Below are 16,264 nucleotides of genomic sequence, written 5' to 3'. Positions count from 1 at the left end.
AAGAACATAGGGAAACTGCAAGAGGCCGGGTAGCCTACACAGGGCAGCTCCAGCAGAATCCCCCTCCTCCCACTACTCACGATGGGTGAGGTAGTTTCAGGGTTACCCTGCACTAACTATATGATTGCTGAGTCTATTCCATTCTCCCACCACCCTATTACTAAACCAATGCTTGCCTATATCTCTCCTAAATCTATACTTTTCTAATTAATTTAAATCCATTACTGCGAGTTCTATCCTGCTGGCTAATTCTCAGTACTTTACTTATATCGCCTTTGTTGTAACCCTTGACCCATTTGAATACTTCTATCAGATTTCCCCACACTCTTCGTCTTTCTAGTGAATGTAAGTTTAGATGTTTCAGCCTATTTTGATATGGGAGGTTCCTCAGCCCCTGAATCATCTTGGTCATCCTCCTCTGAACTGATTCTAGCAAGTTGATGTCCATTCTGTAGTGTGGGCACCAAAACTGGACAGCATAATCTAATTAAGTGTGGCCTAACTAACGCTACATATAAATAGAGTCTGAGGATGACCTCTGCACTCCTGTTGCATGGTTACCGTCCTGTTAATAAAGCCTAATACCCTGTTAGCCCTATTCCTTGCACTATAATACATTGCTTCCTTAGTTTTAGGTCAAAGTTCGATCACTAACACTCCCAAATCCCATTCACACTCAGACCTGCCTATCGATGTGGAGTCTATAAACTATACCCGTGTAATGGGTTGCATGTTCCTACACTAAGCACGCTACACTTGGTGATGTTAAAATTCATCTGCCATTTCTCTGTCAAGCTGACAGTTTGTTGAGATCCTCCTGCAGTGCTCTAGCATCCTCCCCTGTCCTAATAGTGCGTCCTATTTTGGTGTCATCTGCAAATTTACCTATGTCACTAGTTATCCCATTGTCTATGTCATTGATGTAGAATTGTAGATAATGAATAAAAGCGGGCCTAAAACTGAACCTTGAGGAACCCCACTGGTAACATTACCCCATTCAGATTTTTTACCGTTATAATGGTAACCCTCTGTTTCCTGTCGCAAATCCACGCCTTAAACCAATCAATACCTTCCCTCCTATCCCATGAGCCCTGACTTTATTTAACAGTCTCTGGTGAGGTACCTTATCGAAGGCCTTACTAAAATCAAGATAAACCACATCATAGCTCTCATCATTGTCAGCTGCCTCGTATACTCTATTGTAAAAGGATATAAGATTATTGAGGCACGACTTTCCTTTAATACACCCATGCTCAGATATTTTTTTCCCAATAACATGCCAAGAAATTTTGTGTAAGGTATTAATTTCACTGCTTCCTCCTTACAGCTTCTATAGTTCTAACACCGTACTTATTCCTCCGTCTTCCTCCTTTAGGTCCGTAGTGTCAGGGAAACGACGTTGCCAGACTGTCGTGCTCTGCCTCTTATGTTTGCCGATTTCCGACCCCAAAACTGCTTTCATCACCCAAATAACTGCCTTCATATATGTTTATCGTTTAAATGGTTAATTATTGGTGTTTCTTGGCAACAGTTATGAGCCAGAAACCGGTAAATACGCGGCTCTGAGTACGATAATCTGGCAACGGTGCAGGGAAACAACGTGGTCGCGGCGTAAACAACTCTCGCGCGGTGATCAGCTGAGAGCCGCCTGCTGCTGTGCTCCCGATACTGGCCGGTATTATACTTGTTACTTGTTACTTGTGTTTCTCGTTTATCAGGTCCCACTTCCGCCAAAGCGCTCTGCAGGACCCACATATTTTAGTTCATTAAACTTTCAGTATTGATCACAACTTGTGCCATGTTACTTGTCAATGCTTCCATGTCGTAGCAGGCAGAGAACAGAAAAGTTTTTAGTTCTTTCTTAAATTTGAAGAGATCCTTTCTTCTTCTAATGTCAAGAGGGAGCTCACTGTACAGTCTCGGGGCGGCAGAACTGAAAACGCGCAATCCAACATTTGAAGAGTACCGTGGTTCATGAAGTGTGATTCCAGAAGTGGCTCGGCGAGTGTTAATGCCTTCACCTGGCTGTATTTCATGTAATAATTCTCTCAGATACGGTGGACATATCGCTTCTCACATCAACTGTTTTTAAAGGTCAAAGAGGGGATCAGTTGGGTTCTAATGAGTGTTTCTTTAGGCTCATGTTACTGAAGAAGGATCAAATTACCACCAGGCTCATAAAACTACTGGAAATGCCCTCAACTCATACGAAGCGTTATCAAAATGAGTTTCTTTAGGCTCATGTTACAGAGGAAGAGTCAAACTACCACCAAGCTCATAAAACTACTGGAAATGCCCTCAACTCATACCCAGCATTGTCAAAATGAGTTTCTTTAGGCTTATGCTACTGAGGACGGGTGAAATACCACCAGGCTTATAAAACTACTACTGGAAATGCCCTCAACTCATACCAAAGCATTGTCAAATATGTGAACTTTGGCAACAAAGTGTTTTAAAATACGGCCCACTGTAGTAGTCAAGTTTGCTCTAGGTTAATAGGTGGCCAGGGTAGTATGGAATTAAACGTAACCGTGTCACACTCAACCACACCAGGAAAGACAAAGGGATGACCACTGACGGGGCTCTGGAGGCCATGGTCTGACAGTCTAACTGGGCCCCTAAAACACTCCAGAAGATGATATTCATGCATTTTTTTTTGTTTTCCAGTATTGAGTCTGCAAGGAAGGGGTAAAAAAATACAGATATGGGAAAGAAGCAGAAGAAAACACCTAAAATAACAGGGGAAGGAAAAAATAAGACTGCCCTTCTTTCTGCACCAGTTGAAGCTTCCCATGAATTTGAAGGTCTTGCTGGATTTGAGGAGCTGTCAACATGCACATTAATAAAAATGAGCAAGCGTGGAGAAATCACCAGAGAAATGTGGCAGGATGGGAAGATTGTGAAAAAGGTAAGTAATTCAAAGTGTGATTAGACTGACAGTTTTAGCTAGCACAGTCATACCCTGACATCCATGGGGATTAGATAATAGAGACGCCTGCAGATGATGTTGAAAATCCGCAGATATCTGCTGCCCCCTTAAAACACCAGTGGTTAGCGTGGTCCCTTCATCCAAGAGGTCCCACGTTCATTTTCCAGGCAGACTACAGACAGGTGGGAAGTCTCCTTTGACCTGTGTTCCCTGTCCACTCAGAAGTTAATGGGCACTTGGTGCCAGTCAGGGATCGTGCCCTGGCCTCCGCCTGCCGATGTCATCACATTCATTTTCAATTCTTTTATTAATTCCATACTTTGTTACATCTTCTGTAAATGTAGAAATGTGAAAATAATTCTTCCCCACATACCTAAAGCCTCCCTTTCAAGCATAAGAACATAGGGAAACTGCAAGAGGCCGGGTAGCCTACACAGGGCAGCTCCAGAATCCCCCCCACTACTCACGATAGGTGAGATGTAGTTACAGGGGTTACAGGTAGAGGCTTGATCCTCGTTATACCGGCGGTACTAGGCACGCATCCAGTACCCCGTCACCTTACTGCACCCACACCTCACTGCCACCTGTTGTCCTCGTCCATGTAGCTATTCAGTCTACTCTTAAAACAAGCTATCATCCTTGCACTAACTATGTAATTGCTGAGTCTTTTCCATTCCCCCACCACTCTATTACTAAACCAATGCTTGCCTATATCTCTCCTAAATCTATACTTTTCTAATTTAAATCCATTACTGTGAGTTCTCTCCTGCTGGCTAATTCTCAGTACTTTATTTATATCGCCTTTGTTGTAACCCTTGACCCATTTGAATACTTCTATTAGATCTTTCCGCACTCTTTGTCTCTCTAGTGAATGTATGTTTAGATGTTTCAGCCTATTTTGATATGGGAGGTTCCTCAGCCCCTGAATCATCTTGGTCATCCTCCTCTGAACTGATTCTAGCAAGTTGATGTCCATTCTGTAGTGTGGGCACCAAAACTGGACAGCATAATCTAAGTGTGGCCTAACTAATGCTAAATAGAGTCTGAGGATGACCTCTGCACTCCTGTTGGTTACCGTCCTGTTAATAAAGCCTAATACCCTGTTACCCCTATTCCTCACACTAATACATTGCTTCCTTAGTTTTAGGTCAAACTGACCATCTCCTCAGTAGCATTCTCCATATTGGGCCTCAATACACTGTTATGTGGGGCCAGAGACATGGTGATAGACCTGAAAAACCTTTCCGAGTCATCCTGAGATTAGGCAGGACACTTCCCAACCACCTACAACTCACTCAGTGGCAGAAAATTGCACGGGGAAAAAATGGTTAAAATTTACACACGACACTCAATTGACCAGCACAAAAAAAGTGTAAATTTTACGTACACAATGATGTAGGAGTTAAAATAATTTCCAGTAAGACAACCTTGCTTCATCCTGAGCTGGATGGTGGCATGATGTACAGTGAGCCACAAGCTGTTTGGCTCTCCTTAAGAACACCCCAGAAAAAATGTGGATACCCAGATCTTTTAACTTGATTATATGCTCTAACTTGTTACCTCACGGATATTTAAATCAGCGGATGTTAAGGTACTACTGTATATAAGAATGATGTATGTTTATTCATCTTTATGTGACTGTCATTATGTTTTCTTGGTTGTAATACATTTCAAGATTCAATTGACTTTTCAGAAAAGAAAAAACAAAAAGAAGAAACAGAATACCAAGAAGAAAAATAAAGAGGACACGGCTAAACTGGTAGAAAGTAAGCTTATCAGTGATGTTTCTGATGAGGAATTGGATGAAGAGTCGAAAACAAAATCTTCAAACAAAAGAAAGAAGCAACGTAACCCTTCAGACAAAGGGGATCAGACTGGTAAGAAGGCTCGTTATGACAGTACCACCTACCACGGGGCTCAGCATGGCATGGCTGCTAAGGTAGATGTGTCTGCCTGGAAGGAGGTGTTTGCCCCGCTGCCAGTGCTTGAAGCTCTGGCTGATCTTGGATTCTCTCAGCCAACTGAAATCCAGGTATTGTAAACATATTATTTTATCATTCTTGAGTTGTATCGTAAATAACTTTTGAGATCTGAAAAATTGTTTTATCTCTTAACCAGCTTTCAACTTCAGAAACCAAGAATATTGATGTTCTGTATACTCTGAAGTGATCTGTAAGAGTGTGGGCACCAGAGAACATAAGAATTGCAAGAGGCTGATTGGCCTACACAGTGTATTGGCACACATTACTGCCAAGTCTGTTCCACTCATCCCCGACTATTTTGGTAAACCAAATCTTGCCTATGTCTATTATCTCATGATATTTCAGAAACTGGTCCTCCCAGCAGCCATCAAAGATCGTTTGGATATAATTGGAGCTGCCGAGACTGGAAGTGGAAAAACCCTTGCTTTTGGAATTCCTATTATCCATGGTATTTTGACTGATAAATCCCATGAAATGGAACATTCACCTGCAGAGGCAGCTGACAGTGGGCTAGAGGATAGTGAGCAAGAAGCAGAAGATTGTGATGCAGACCAAGAGTGCCTAGGAAGTGGTTCAGATGTCGAGGAAGATATCTGTGATAATGATGATCAAAGCGAATCAAGTGATGATATTGATGCAAATGTCTCAGATATAGAAGATGTAAATGACATGAATGAGGAAATGGGTTGTGTTAAAGTTATTGATAATGCTGACTTTAGTTTTATGGAAGAAAACGATCAGGAAACAACCAAAAATCCTTCCAAGAAACTCAGAGCACTCATAGTAACACCAACACGGGAACTGGCAATTCAGGTAAGGTCTAATGTGTTGATGATTTCCATTATAAACATTTTATCTGTGTAGACCTTGCACACCTTACTTAGAGATGATCATAATATATTTACTTTATTATTTACTATTGTTTATTTCTATACTGCACCCTGAGATACAGCGATTGTAAATTCTGCAGTGCAATTAACCCCTTCAGTATGGTGATGCTTGTGTCAATTTCATGGAGCCTTGGTATATACAATATATGATGACACCAATGTAGGCATCATGAAACATACTAGCTTACTAGTCTACCATACAAGCAATGGCCTTTCAAAAATTCATACGATTTTGCTGTATAATGTAACCTATCGTGGGAAATTAGTTTTACTATTATTATTGTTGTTATTACTATTATATATACAAATAATGAAAATATTTCACAGAAAAAAATAATTTTTGTTCATGGTTCAAGAAATATTACAGATTTAGCATTATATTGTAAAGTATGTGATAGGACAATATGAATACCCTCATCTGTCAGTAATGACAATAGTGCCAAACTGCTTATCTGAATCTCTCTCTCTCTCTCTCTCTCTCTCTCTCTCTCTCTCTCTCTCTCTCTCTCTCGTTTGTTAGAGTAGTCATCAATGCACTTAGCTACTTCTTAGCCAAAATTCGCATTGTCTGTGACATTTTGGGTGTTTTCTTCAACTGCAGCTTAAATATTTTTATTGGAGAATGATTAGGGGCACATTACTTGTTTGTAATTATGATCTCTTTTAACAAAATGGGTGGAGCATTCCTGTTGTGAATCATTAGTGCTTCATGACTGTCTGGCTGAGCAGGTGTGTATGTTCTGGAGTGGCCTGCATGGAACTGAATTGAGACAAGGAATTACTTTCGTGGGAATACTGGAATGGATAAACTTCTAAATGAGTATGACATGAGTAGCTAGCTGTAGTTTGGGGTTGGAGTCGAGGTCTGGACATATGTGCCAAGCAGCTGTTACTTTTCCTCAGGTGTACACCTGGGTGCTAAAAGCTGGCAGTCTTTTGTATAACTTTCATACAAATCCACCCCTAGGTGTAGTTTGAGCTTATCCTCAGAATGCCTATGTCACTTTTCACTAATCACTATCTTTCTTTTCAGATAAAAAATCATTTGTGCGCTGTTCTGACTCACACTGACATCACAATAGCTGTTGTGATGGGGGGGGTGGCACCACAGAAACAGGAGCGATTATTGCGTCAAGGTCCTGACATTGTGGTTGGCACTCCTGGCCGGCTATGGGAGCTGATCCAGCAAGGCAATGAGCACCTCAGTCAGCTCTACACTCTAAAGTTAGTATTAAAGTTTTTAAACACAAAGAAATTATTGCTATTCTCCTGAATTTCTTTTTAATACATTTAATACATTTTTTATCTAGTAATTAAGGGTAAATTAACTTAATTAACCCCTTTGTTACAGATGAATACTCATTGTAGGTCATGGAAACTTTTTGCTGATGAGCCAATGAAATATTCCCATAATTCATTACTACACAGACAGTTCAAAGGCTTTATTTTGTCAGTTTGTACGACTGTCATGACTTGTATCAACAAGTTGACAAATTTCCAACTGACCATCAGTCGTTACAAAAAATTAACAGCATGATGAAGCAGAGACTTAATAGTGCTTTTCTTTATGTACTGTAGCTTATTTTGTACTACTATATAGCTTATCATTTTTCTTGTATGTAAATGTATGTCATTGACATATATATATATATATATATATATATATATATATATATATATATATATATATATATATATATATATATATATATATATATATATATATATATATATATATATATATGAAATTATAATTATTGGCATCAGAGCTGTAGCAACACATACATTTCAAGGACTAATGCAGTGTTTCCCAAACTAGGGGGCGTGATTCCGTGGGCCAAAAATTGCAGTTTTGTACACACACACACACACACACACACACACACACACGAAGGAGTTACGGTATATAAACAAGCGATGGGGGGGCGTGAGGATTTCTTAGAAATCAATAGGGGGCATCATGTAAAAAAAAGTTGGGGAACCACTGGACTAATGGGTGGACATGCAGAGTAGTCTTTGCCCAGCTGTTGAATGTGGAGGTGCTATTTTTTCCATTTTGCCACAGGAAATTATATCTAATAAATTGTATTTCACTTAAAACACATCTCATGGCTAAAATCTATCTGAGCATGTAAAAAAAAAAGTAATATAAATCACTAAATAAGAGTGTAGAGATAAATATAAACTACCCTCATGAAATTGGGCAAAGCGGGCAAAAAAGACGGTGCTGGAGATTTGTGTTGCGGTGCAGTGGCAGTGTGCACTCAGTAAAGAAGGGGTTAACTAATTGTTATAAATGTTATAAGTTAATTGTTATAAAATGACAGTGCTCATTGCAGAAAATGAAAGTGACTTACAAAATTTGGTCAGTGTTTTTGATAGTGTCTGTTAAAGGAGAAAGATGAAAGTAAATGTCAACAAAAGTAAAGTGATACCTTGGATCAGTTATGTGTAAGCATGGTGGTACAGAGGGAGAGATAAGAGAAAGGGCATTGCAAGAAAGAAGGGTGGTAGGGTCTTTGGGACGAATCATGAATGGCAGAACTGTGAGCATGGAGGTAAGAGGGATTTGAGAAATACAGTAATAGTACCAACCCTCACATATGCAAGTGAAACGTGGGCCTGGAATGAAAGTCAGAGGTCTAGAGTGCAGGCAGTGGAAATGAGTTATTTGAGGAGTGCTTGTGGTATGAGTAGAATGGATGGAATGAGTAATGAAAGTGTGTACGAGCATTTTGGAATGTGTCACAGGGGTGAAGGGAAGAAGTGTGGAGTGGTGGAAGAAGTGAAGCGACAGACTTCAAAGTGGTTTGGCCACATGGAGTGAATGGAGGAGAGTAAGATGACCAGAAGGGTGTATGTAACGTGAGATAGAGGGAGGGAATGCTAGAGGACGACCTCCAGTGAAATGGAGAGATAGGGTGCAGGAGTATGTTATGGAGAGGGGTGAAAGATCTTTGTGAAACTTTGAGCAGGCAAGGAGGGAGTGTCTGGATAGAGAGAGATGGAAACTTCTGCCGTGGCCATCCCCTGGTGGGAGCTCCTAGGAGCAGGCGTCGATGAAATGATGATGATGATATAAATGTGTTTATTTATCTATCTATCTGTCTTTCCTAGCAATCCATAGTTCCAACACCCAATGTCTTCCAGAGTTGAGGAATATATGATGAGAAGAGGGAGGGAAGCTGTTGCTATTAAATAAAGGAAGTGTTTTAAGAAGAACTGGAGACTTGTCCTCTTGTTATACTAGTCTGTGCAGCATTTACCTTCTAAGATAAGGTTTTCAGTGGCATCTGCCATTATTATTATTTATTTTTTATTATTTTTTATTATTTATTTATTTATTTATTTATTTATTTTTTATTTTATTTTTTTTGCATAAAATTAGTACTTGACCCCTACAACATTGTGTGGGTAAAATTAAAATGCTTTAATTTTATGCATTTTTCCCATACTATTTCTCATCACTTAGTGGGCTGTAGATGGCTGGGAGGTGTTCTACCCCTTCTTAGGGTGACTCAGCAAGGTTTTTCAGGTCTATCAGTGTTTCTCTGGCCTCATGAAGCAGTGGCCTGTGATGGATGGCACTACTGGGGGGAGATTGTCAGGTTTTAAGGGACTGCAGGGGGCGAGGGGGGGAAGTGGAGCATCATTTTCACATTGCCACATCATTTTCACATTGCCACATCTGCAGGCGTAATATATGGAGGTAAAGAAAGACCCGGAATCGCGTGTAACATCAGCGGCTGGGAGCTAGGGTAGCTGTTGGGGGGATTGGTTATAAGGGTGTAGGAGGTGTCTGGTGAGTCTTGATAGTTAGGGGAGGATTATTATTATGTATTTGCGTCATTGGATGATGTAACCATGGTTATGAGCTTACGAGATGATTGTTATGACAGCTGGAGGCCCCCCCCCCAAAAAAAAAAAATGTTTAATACACTCTGAATCAAATGATTATTTACTTCAGTATTAGTTTAACACTAACTTTATACAAAAAAAGAATCACTGAAAAGGTGCTACTCCACCAAAATCTTTTTGTATGAGGGGGTCAATGCTCTATGAATTAGGTAACCAAAAAGTAATGAAAATAACAATCATTGGATACACATCCACATTAAACTATTTTTTTTATGGCCTCCATGCCTCCATCCTTCCCACAACAGAGGGCTGGATGAGAGAGAGAAAGAGAGAGAATTCATGAAACTCTAATTGTTCATTTCTTTCAACAGATACTTAGCAATAGATGAAACGGATCGCATGGTTGAACAAGGACACTTTCAAGAGCTGACTCAGCTCTTAGAGTTGATAAATAGTAATGAGAATGCCAAGCAACAACGCCAGACATTTGTGTTTTCTGCAACTCTAACTATGGTCCACTCTGCTCCAAAGAGAATGCATATGAAGAAAAAGGTATTTATTTTTCAGATGTCTGTGTATTTACCTAGTTGTAATTGTATACAAGATCTGACTTAACCTTGTGTTTCCTTGTCTTCATATTAACTTGGATCCAACTTATTTTCAAAAGTTGTGACTGTTCCTTGCTTGCACCAACTCTGTCCAGTTCGTTTCGAGCATCATACTTGTATTCGGGAAACTACGTTTCTTGATATTATATGTACATAATAAGGCAGCTCATACACTGGTGCAACGAATTGAATATTTTTCCAATACTGTTGTTGGATGATGACATTGTTTTGTGTTGTGTAAGCAGAAAAGAAAAAGGGAGGATCATGAGTTCAGCTTTATTTTATCAATAGTTTTCAATGCAGGAGTGTTATAAAAAATTTGGAGATAGATGTTTAGAATGTTGTTTCAAGTTGTCAGATGAAGAAGCATTTGAAACATCAAAGGACACCAAGTGGTGCAGTGTATAGCATGCCAAATCTGCAAGCCTGGGTTCAAATCCTTGCCGGGGCAGTCAGCACATAGTCCACCCATCTGTTGCACTGGCCTTGTGTCCTGGGCCAATGGGCTCTCACCCACCACAGGCTCAAGGGCCAATGTTGCAGAGATGATCACTATAGCCGCATGCAACTAAGAGTGAATGCTCCCAAATTTACTTTTACCTTCAAATTGGTAAAAAAAAAAAAATAATAAATAAATAAAAAAATCCATTGTAGACCTTGAAATTGAGGCTAAGTCAGGGTGTAACAAAAATCAGTAACAAAGTGATAAATAGTGTTATGTCATCTCATCCTCCTCTCCCCCATCAGCTGAACAAAAAATAACATTCAGGCGAGTCACAGAATGGAGGTCCAAGATAGGCTTGGTGTGTCTTGCATGCACACACATGCCTTAGCTACTAGCTGGCAGGGAGATCTGTGTCTAGCATGCAGTTTCAAAATAAAAATATGGTATGAAATTTGAAAAAAGTCAAAATGGTGGGTACTGTATGTCAAAACCACAAAAAAGGAAAGGTATTTTGAAATGTTAAATCAGTAAAATGTCACATAACATGTTTGAATAATGGGAATTGCTTGTGCCATTTTATTATATTTTCAAGTTATCAGTAAATGATCACTTGATTGATAGATTTTATCATTAGTATTTCTTCTAACACCTTCTATTAATTTATTTTCTTCTATATAGCCAAACTACACATTTTATGGTACATAAGCTGTAAATATCACTATATAGCCTAACTGATACATATCAAAGTATGATATTGCAATTGAATAAAAAATCTTTCAGGTGGTAAAGATGACACCAACTGTGAAAATAAATCAGCTGACAAAACTCATCGGTGTTAAATCACATCCTAAGATTGTAGATGTGACCCGAAAGTTTGGAACAGCACAAAGTTTGACTGAAGCGAGGATCAACTGTGATAAGGTATGTAGACAATTATATTGGTGTGTGTGTGTGTTTATTTACCTAGTTGTAATTTTGCAGGGCCTGGGCTTACGCTTTCCACCGAAACTACTTCCTCACTTAGTCTAGTCCAAACCTCTATGCTTCTTTGTGGGAAGCTATATTTTTTTATGTCTCAAGCATCTTCCCTTTCCCATATTTTTTACTGTGTCCTCGTATGTTGCTGGTGTTTTTTACTTCTCTTAGTAACAACTCCTCATTATCTACTTCCAATTTATTCTGCAATTTGTAAATTAGTATTAGGTCTCCCCTTTCTATTCTTTGTTCCAATGTTGGCAGGTCCATTTCCTTTAACCTTTCTTCATGACAATCCTTCCAGTTCTAGAACCATCTTCGTTGCCATCCTTTGTATTCTTTCTAGTTTTTTCACGCGTTTCTTCTTATGGGGAGACCACACAGTTTCCACATATTCCAACTTTGGTCTAATCATAGTGGTAATCATCTTTTTCATCATATCTTTATCCATGTACTGGAATGCTATTCCAATATTTCTTACTATTCTATACATATCTCCGAATATCCTATTTACATGACTCAGACTGTTGATATCTTGTATTGTCACTCCCAGATCTCTCTCTTGAACTCTTAATATTTCTCCATCTCCCATTCTTTAACCCCTTCAACACAAGGACGCGTATACTGCGTCCTTGCGTGCCCCGTACCATATCCGAGGACGCGCATACTGCGTCCTGGCTCACTTTAGCCAATATTAGAGTTATTTTATCTCTATATTTATGCTTACATCTCAAAATTATCAATTAATTTATGCTTCTTTATGTGCACCATTTAATTCTGCATGTTTTCATATATAAAACATGATGATTATGTTGAGTTTATGGCTGAAAACTTGTTATATTCAATAGCAACATTTGAAATTTGGAGCGCTCGGCGATCCTGGATACGGCGCAGGGCACTGTTTGGGCCCAGTCGTAGTGAGTTTCTTTATGTGCACCATTTAATTCTGCATGTTTTCATATATAATACATGATGATTGTGTTGAGTTTATGGCTGAAAGCTTGTTATATTCAATAGTGACATTTGAAATTTGGCATGCGCGGCGATCCTGGATACGGCGCGGGGCACTGTTGTGGCCCAGCTGTAGTGAGTTTCTTTATGTGCACCATTTAATTCTGCATGTTTTCATATATATAATACACAATGATTGTGTTCAGTTTATGGCTGAAAGCTTGCTATATTCAATAGCGACATTTGAAATTTGGCGCGCGCGGCGATCTCGGATACGGCGTGGGGCGCTGTTTTCGCCTGGCTGTAGTGAATGGGTTAAGTCTACTTTGGTCTCCCTTCACTCTTACCCATTTCTATTACATGACATTTCTTCACATTAAACTCCATCTCCCATTTCTTACTCCAATCCCAAATCTTATTTAGGTCCTCATGCAGAATTTCAGTCTTTACTATTTCTTATGTGTCTCAGCAATTTTGCATCGTCTGCAAACAAGCTCATGTAACTATTTACTTTCTCTGGAATATCATTTATTTACACTAGGAAAAGTATTGGTGCCAGTACCGATCCTTGAGGCACCCCACTATCTACATTTCTCCATTACGATTTCATGTCCTTTACCACTGTTCTCATTTCTCTTCCCTTTAAGTAACTCTCCATCCAGTTTTTCCTTTTCCTTTTCAATCCTCCTCTATTTTCCAGCTTCCATAATAGTCTTGTATGTGGAACTTTGTCAAAAGCCTTCTTCAATGCCAAGTACACGCAGTCTACCCATCCATCCCTTTCCTGTGTTATGTCCGTCACTCTCGAGTAAAAGCTTAACCCCTTCAATACGGTGACGCCGACGTCGGCATCACCATATGGAAAGGGTTAATCCTCTTCTAAACTTCTTAATCCTCTTCCATTTCCTCTTAATCCTCTTCTAAACCTCTTAAGAGGAAATGGAAGAGGTTTAGAAGAGGATTAATCCTCTTCCATTTCCTCTTAACCCTTTCTATACTGTGACGCCAATGTCTGCGTCTGTCTCACACATTCCCGGTCCCGGTCGCGACCGTCCCCGATGACTCCCGATAAGCCGATCGGGGCCTGATTGCCGACAAAATAGGCAATAATCCCCGGACCGGCGGCTTACCACTGGTCTGCCGGCGGTAGACCGGTGACCATATATCGATTTTTGATTTCTCCGACTGGCGACTGCAGCAGGTCAGTCGGAGGTCGACCGCCGGCCTACCGGCGGCACATCGACGAGCAAACACTTCGTTGCCACACCCATTTGGAAGGGTATATAAACGCCCGTCCAGGTGTTTTGATCATTCGTGAGTTTGACATCGCAATGGCTTTCCTCGGCTCTCGTGAACGCGAAATTGAATTCCTGAAATTATAATTATTATAATTATAATAAACAGCTTCATACCTGAATTCATTCGTGTGCATAAATTCTCTCTCTCTCTCTCTCTCTTTCTCTCTCTCTCTCTCTCTCTCTCTCTCTCTCTCTCTCTCTCTATATATATATATATATATATATATATATATATATATATGTAGACATGCCACACCGGGAAAAAGAAAAGAGAAATATAGTAAGTACTTTCATATATTACAGACTAAATTTAGTCTGAAGATGTAATATACAAAATTACAGTCATCCCCCGCCGTCATGGTATTTCGTTCGGACTTCGGTAGCGATCGCTGAAACCCATGACGGCGGGACTATAACCCTATGGGAAAATATGCATTTGGGGAAGTCACCTCTGACACGTCATATAAAACATGTTTTTTTCGTTCTTTTTAATGACTGAAATGAGACAAGACCTTGTTAGACAACAATATGTAATCAACACTCACCCTGCAGTCAAAATTTAGTAGCACAGAAGACCCAAAAGTAGCCCAATTTGCAATAAGTAGCCCAATCTGGCAACACTGCAGTGTGGCGGCGCGTGAATTTTTTTTTTTTTTAGGATAATGTTGCTATGAGAAAATCTCGACCAATAGCAGTCGTCCCTGAGTGAGCTGCTGGCCAATAGGAAAGCATGACGTCACAGTCTAACCATGACGTCACTCAGGAGCAACCTAACGTCCCTTGCCCCGCCTCCCGCCTCTCTCCCTTCCCCCTCCTCTCTGCCTCCTCCCTCCTCTCTGCCTTCCTCCTCCTCCTCTCCTTCCCCCCCTCTCTGCCTCCCTCCTCCTCTGCCTCCATCCCTCCCTCCCTCCTCTCTGCCTTCCTCCTCCTCTCTCCCTTCCCCCCTCCTCTGCCTCCCTCCCTCCCTCCTCTCTGCCTTCCTCCCTCCTCTCTCCCTTCCCCCTCCTCTGCCTCCCTCCTCCCTCCTTTCTGCCTTCCTCCCTCCTCTCTCCCTTCCGCCCTCCTCTCTGCCTCCCTCCCTCCCTCCTCTCTGCCTCCCTCCCTCCCTCCTCTCTCCCTTCCCCCTCCTCTCTGCCTCCTCCCTCCTCCTCTCTGCCTTCCTCTCCCTTCCCCTCCTCTCTGCCTCCCTCCCTCCTCTCTGCCTTCCCATTTAGCGTCAATGCATCCGCAGATACGCTGAACTGGGGCCAGATAAGCGGGGGTCACAATTAGTTGATCATGAATCGCTGAAACGCGAGGGGTGAGCCCGCGACCGGGGGGGTGTGACTCTACTTACTATATCTATCTTCTTTATCCCAGTGTGTTATATATATATATATATATATATATATATATATATATATATATATATATATATATATATATTTTTTTTTTCTCTCTCTTTCACCCATTCCTCTTCCTCCTTTCTCTCATCTCCCTCTCTCTTCATACCTCGCTCCTACCTGTTCCTCCTCGTCTTCCTCCTTCCTCCCTTGCTAATCCCCAGGTCAGACACAGGTGTTCACTCGCGGTCTGCCGTGGGTGTTGGCGGTTGACTGCCGGTCGATCAGCGACATTTTTCGACGCCGCCGGTCGACCAGGCGCATCGCCGATATCTTTGAAAATTTTAAAGTTGACCGGCGATGGTCGGCTGTGTCTACGGTCCTCAGGGTCGACCGGCGGTAGACCGGCGGTCTGCCGCCGGCAATACCCGATCTTACAGCCGGTCGACCAGCAACCGGCTTATCGGGAGTCATCGGGGACGGTCGCGACCAGGACCAGGAATGTGTGAGAGCCCCTTAAAGTTAATAAGTTTGTTACACATGAACGCCCTTGTCTAAAGCCATACTGTTTTCTGTAATTATATTGTGTTCTAGAAATTTTGTCCATTGTTTCTTTATGACTTTTTCATGTATTTTGCAAACTTTACTGGTCAATGATACTCGTCTATAGTTCAGTCAATGATACTCGTCTATAGTTCAGAGGTTCTTCCTTTTTCCCACTTTTATATATAAGGACCACCTCAACCCTTCGCCATTCCTTCGATACTTTACCAGTTGATATTGAGCACTTTATGATATCATATACCGGTCCGATCAATTGATTTCTGCATTCTTTCAAAACTCCATCCGGTCCTATTGCTTTCCTCTCTTCTAGCTCCTCCATTATTTTATATACATATCTCTTCTTTAGTTACTATTACTTCCTCCATTTGAACATTCATCTTGTCATCTTGTGGTTCATTAAATTTTGATTCTTTGTAAAAACTAGTTGAATTCTCTTGTTTAG

The 16,264-nt window shown here is 40.8% G+C and overlaps 1 protein-coding gene across 1 annotated transcript in view; it reads left to right on the top strand.

The window, feature by feature from the left end:
* The first annotated feature begins 1,454 nt into the window (after positions 1-1,454).
* LOC126999930 (ATP-dependent RNA helicase DDX24-like) overlaps positions 1,455-16,264 on the top strand; it is a 24,468-nt gene continuing 9,658 nt past the window's right edge. The window contains exons 1-7 of the mRNA XM_050863096.1: positions 1,455-1,675; positions 2,668-2,908; positions 4,623-4,961; positions 5,257-5,724; positions 6,835-7,025; positions 10,031-10,211; positions 11,493-11,633. Of these exons, the coding sequence (XP_050719053.1) occupies positions 2,705-2,908; positions 4,623-4,961; positions 5,257-5,724; positions 6,835-7,025; positions 10,031-10,211; positions 11,493-11,633 (1,524 nt within the window). The 5' untranslated portion in view covers positions 1,455-1,675; positions 2,668-2,704. The remainder of the gene's footprint in view (positions 1,676-2,667; positions 2,909-4,622; positions 4,962-5,256; positions 5,725-6,834; positions 7,026-10,030; positions 10,212-11,492; positions 11,634-16,264) is intronic.

The sequence above is a fragment of the Eriocheir sinensis genome, chromosome 17 (genome assembly GCF_024679095.1).
Source record: "Eriocheir sinensis breed Jianghai 21 chromosome 17, ASM2467909v1, whole genome shotgun sequence".
Taxonomy (NCBI): Eukaryota; Metazoa; Arthropoda; class Malacostraca; order Decapoda; family Varunidae; genus Eriocheir; species Eriocheir sinensis.
Note: the sequence above shows the minus strand (reverse complement) of the source record. Positions and strands in the feature narration are given on the sequence as shown.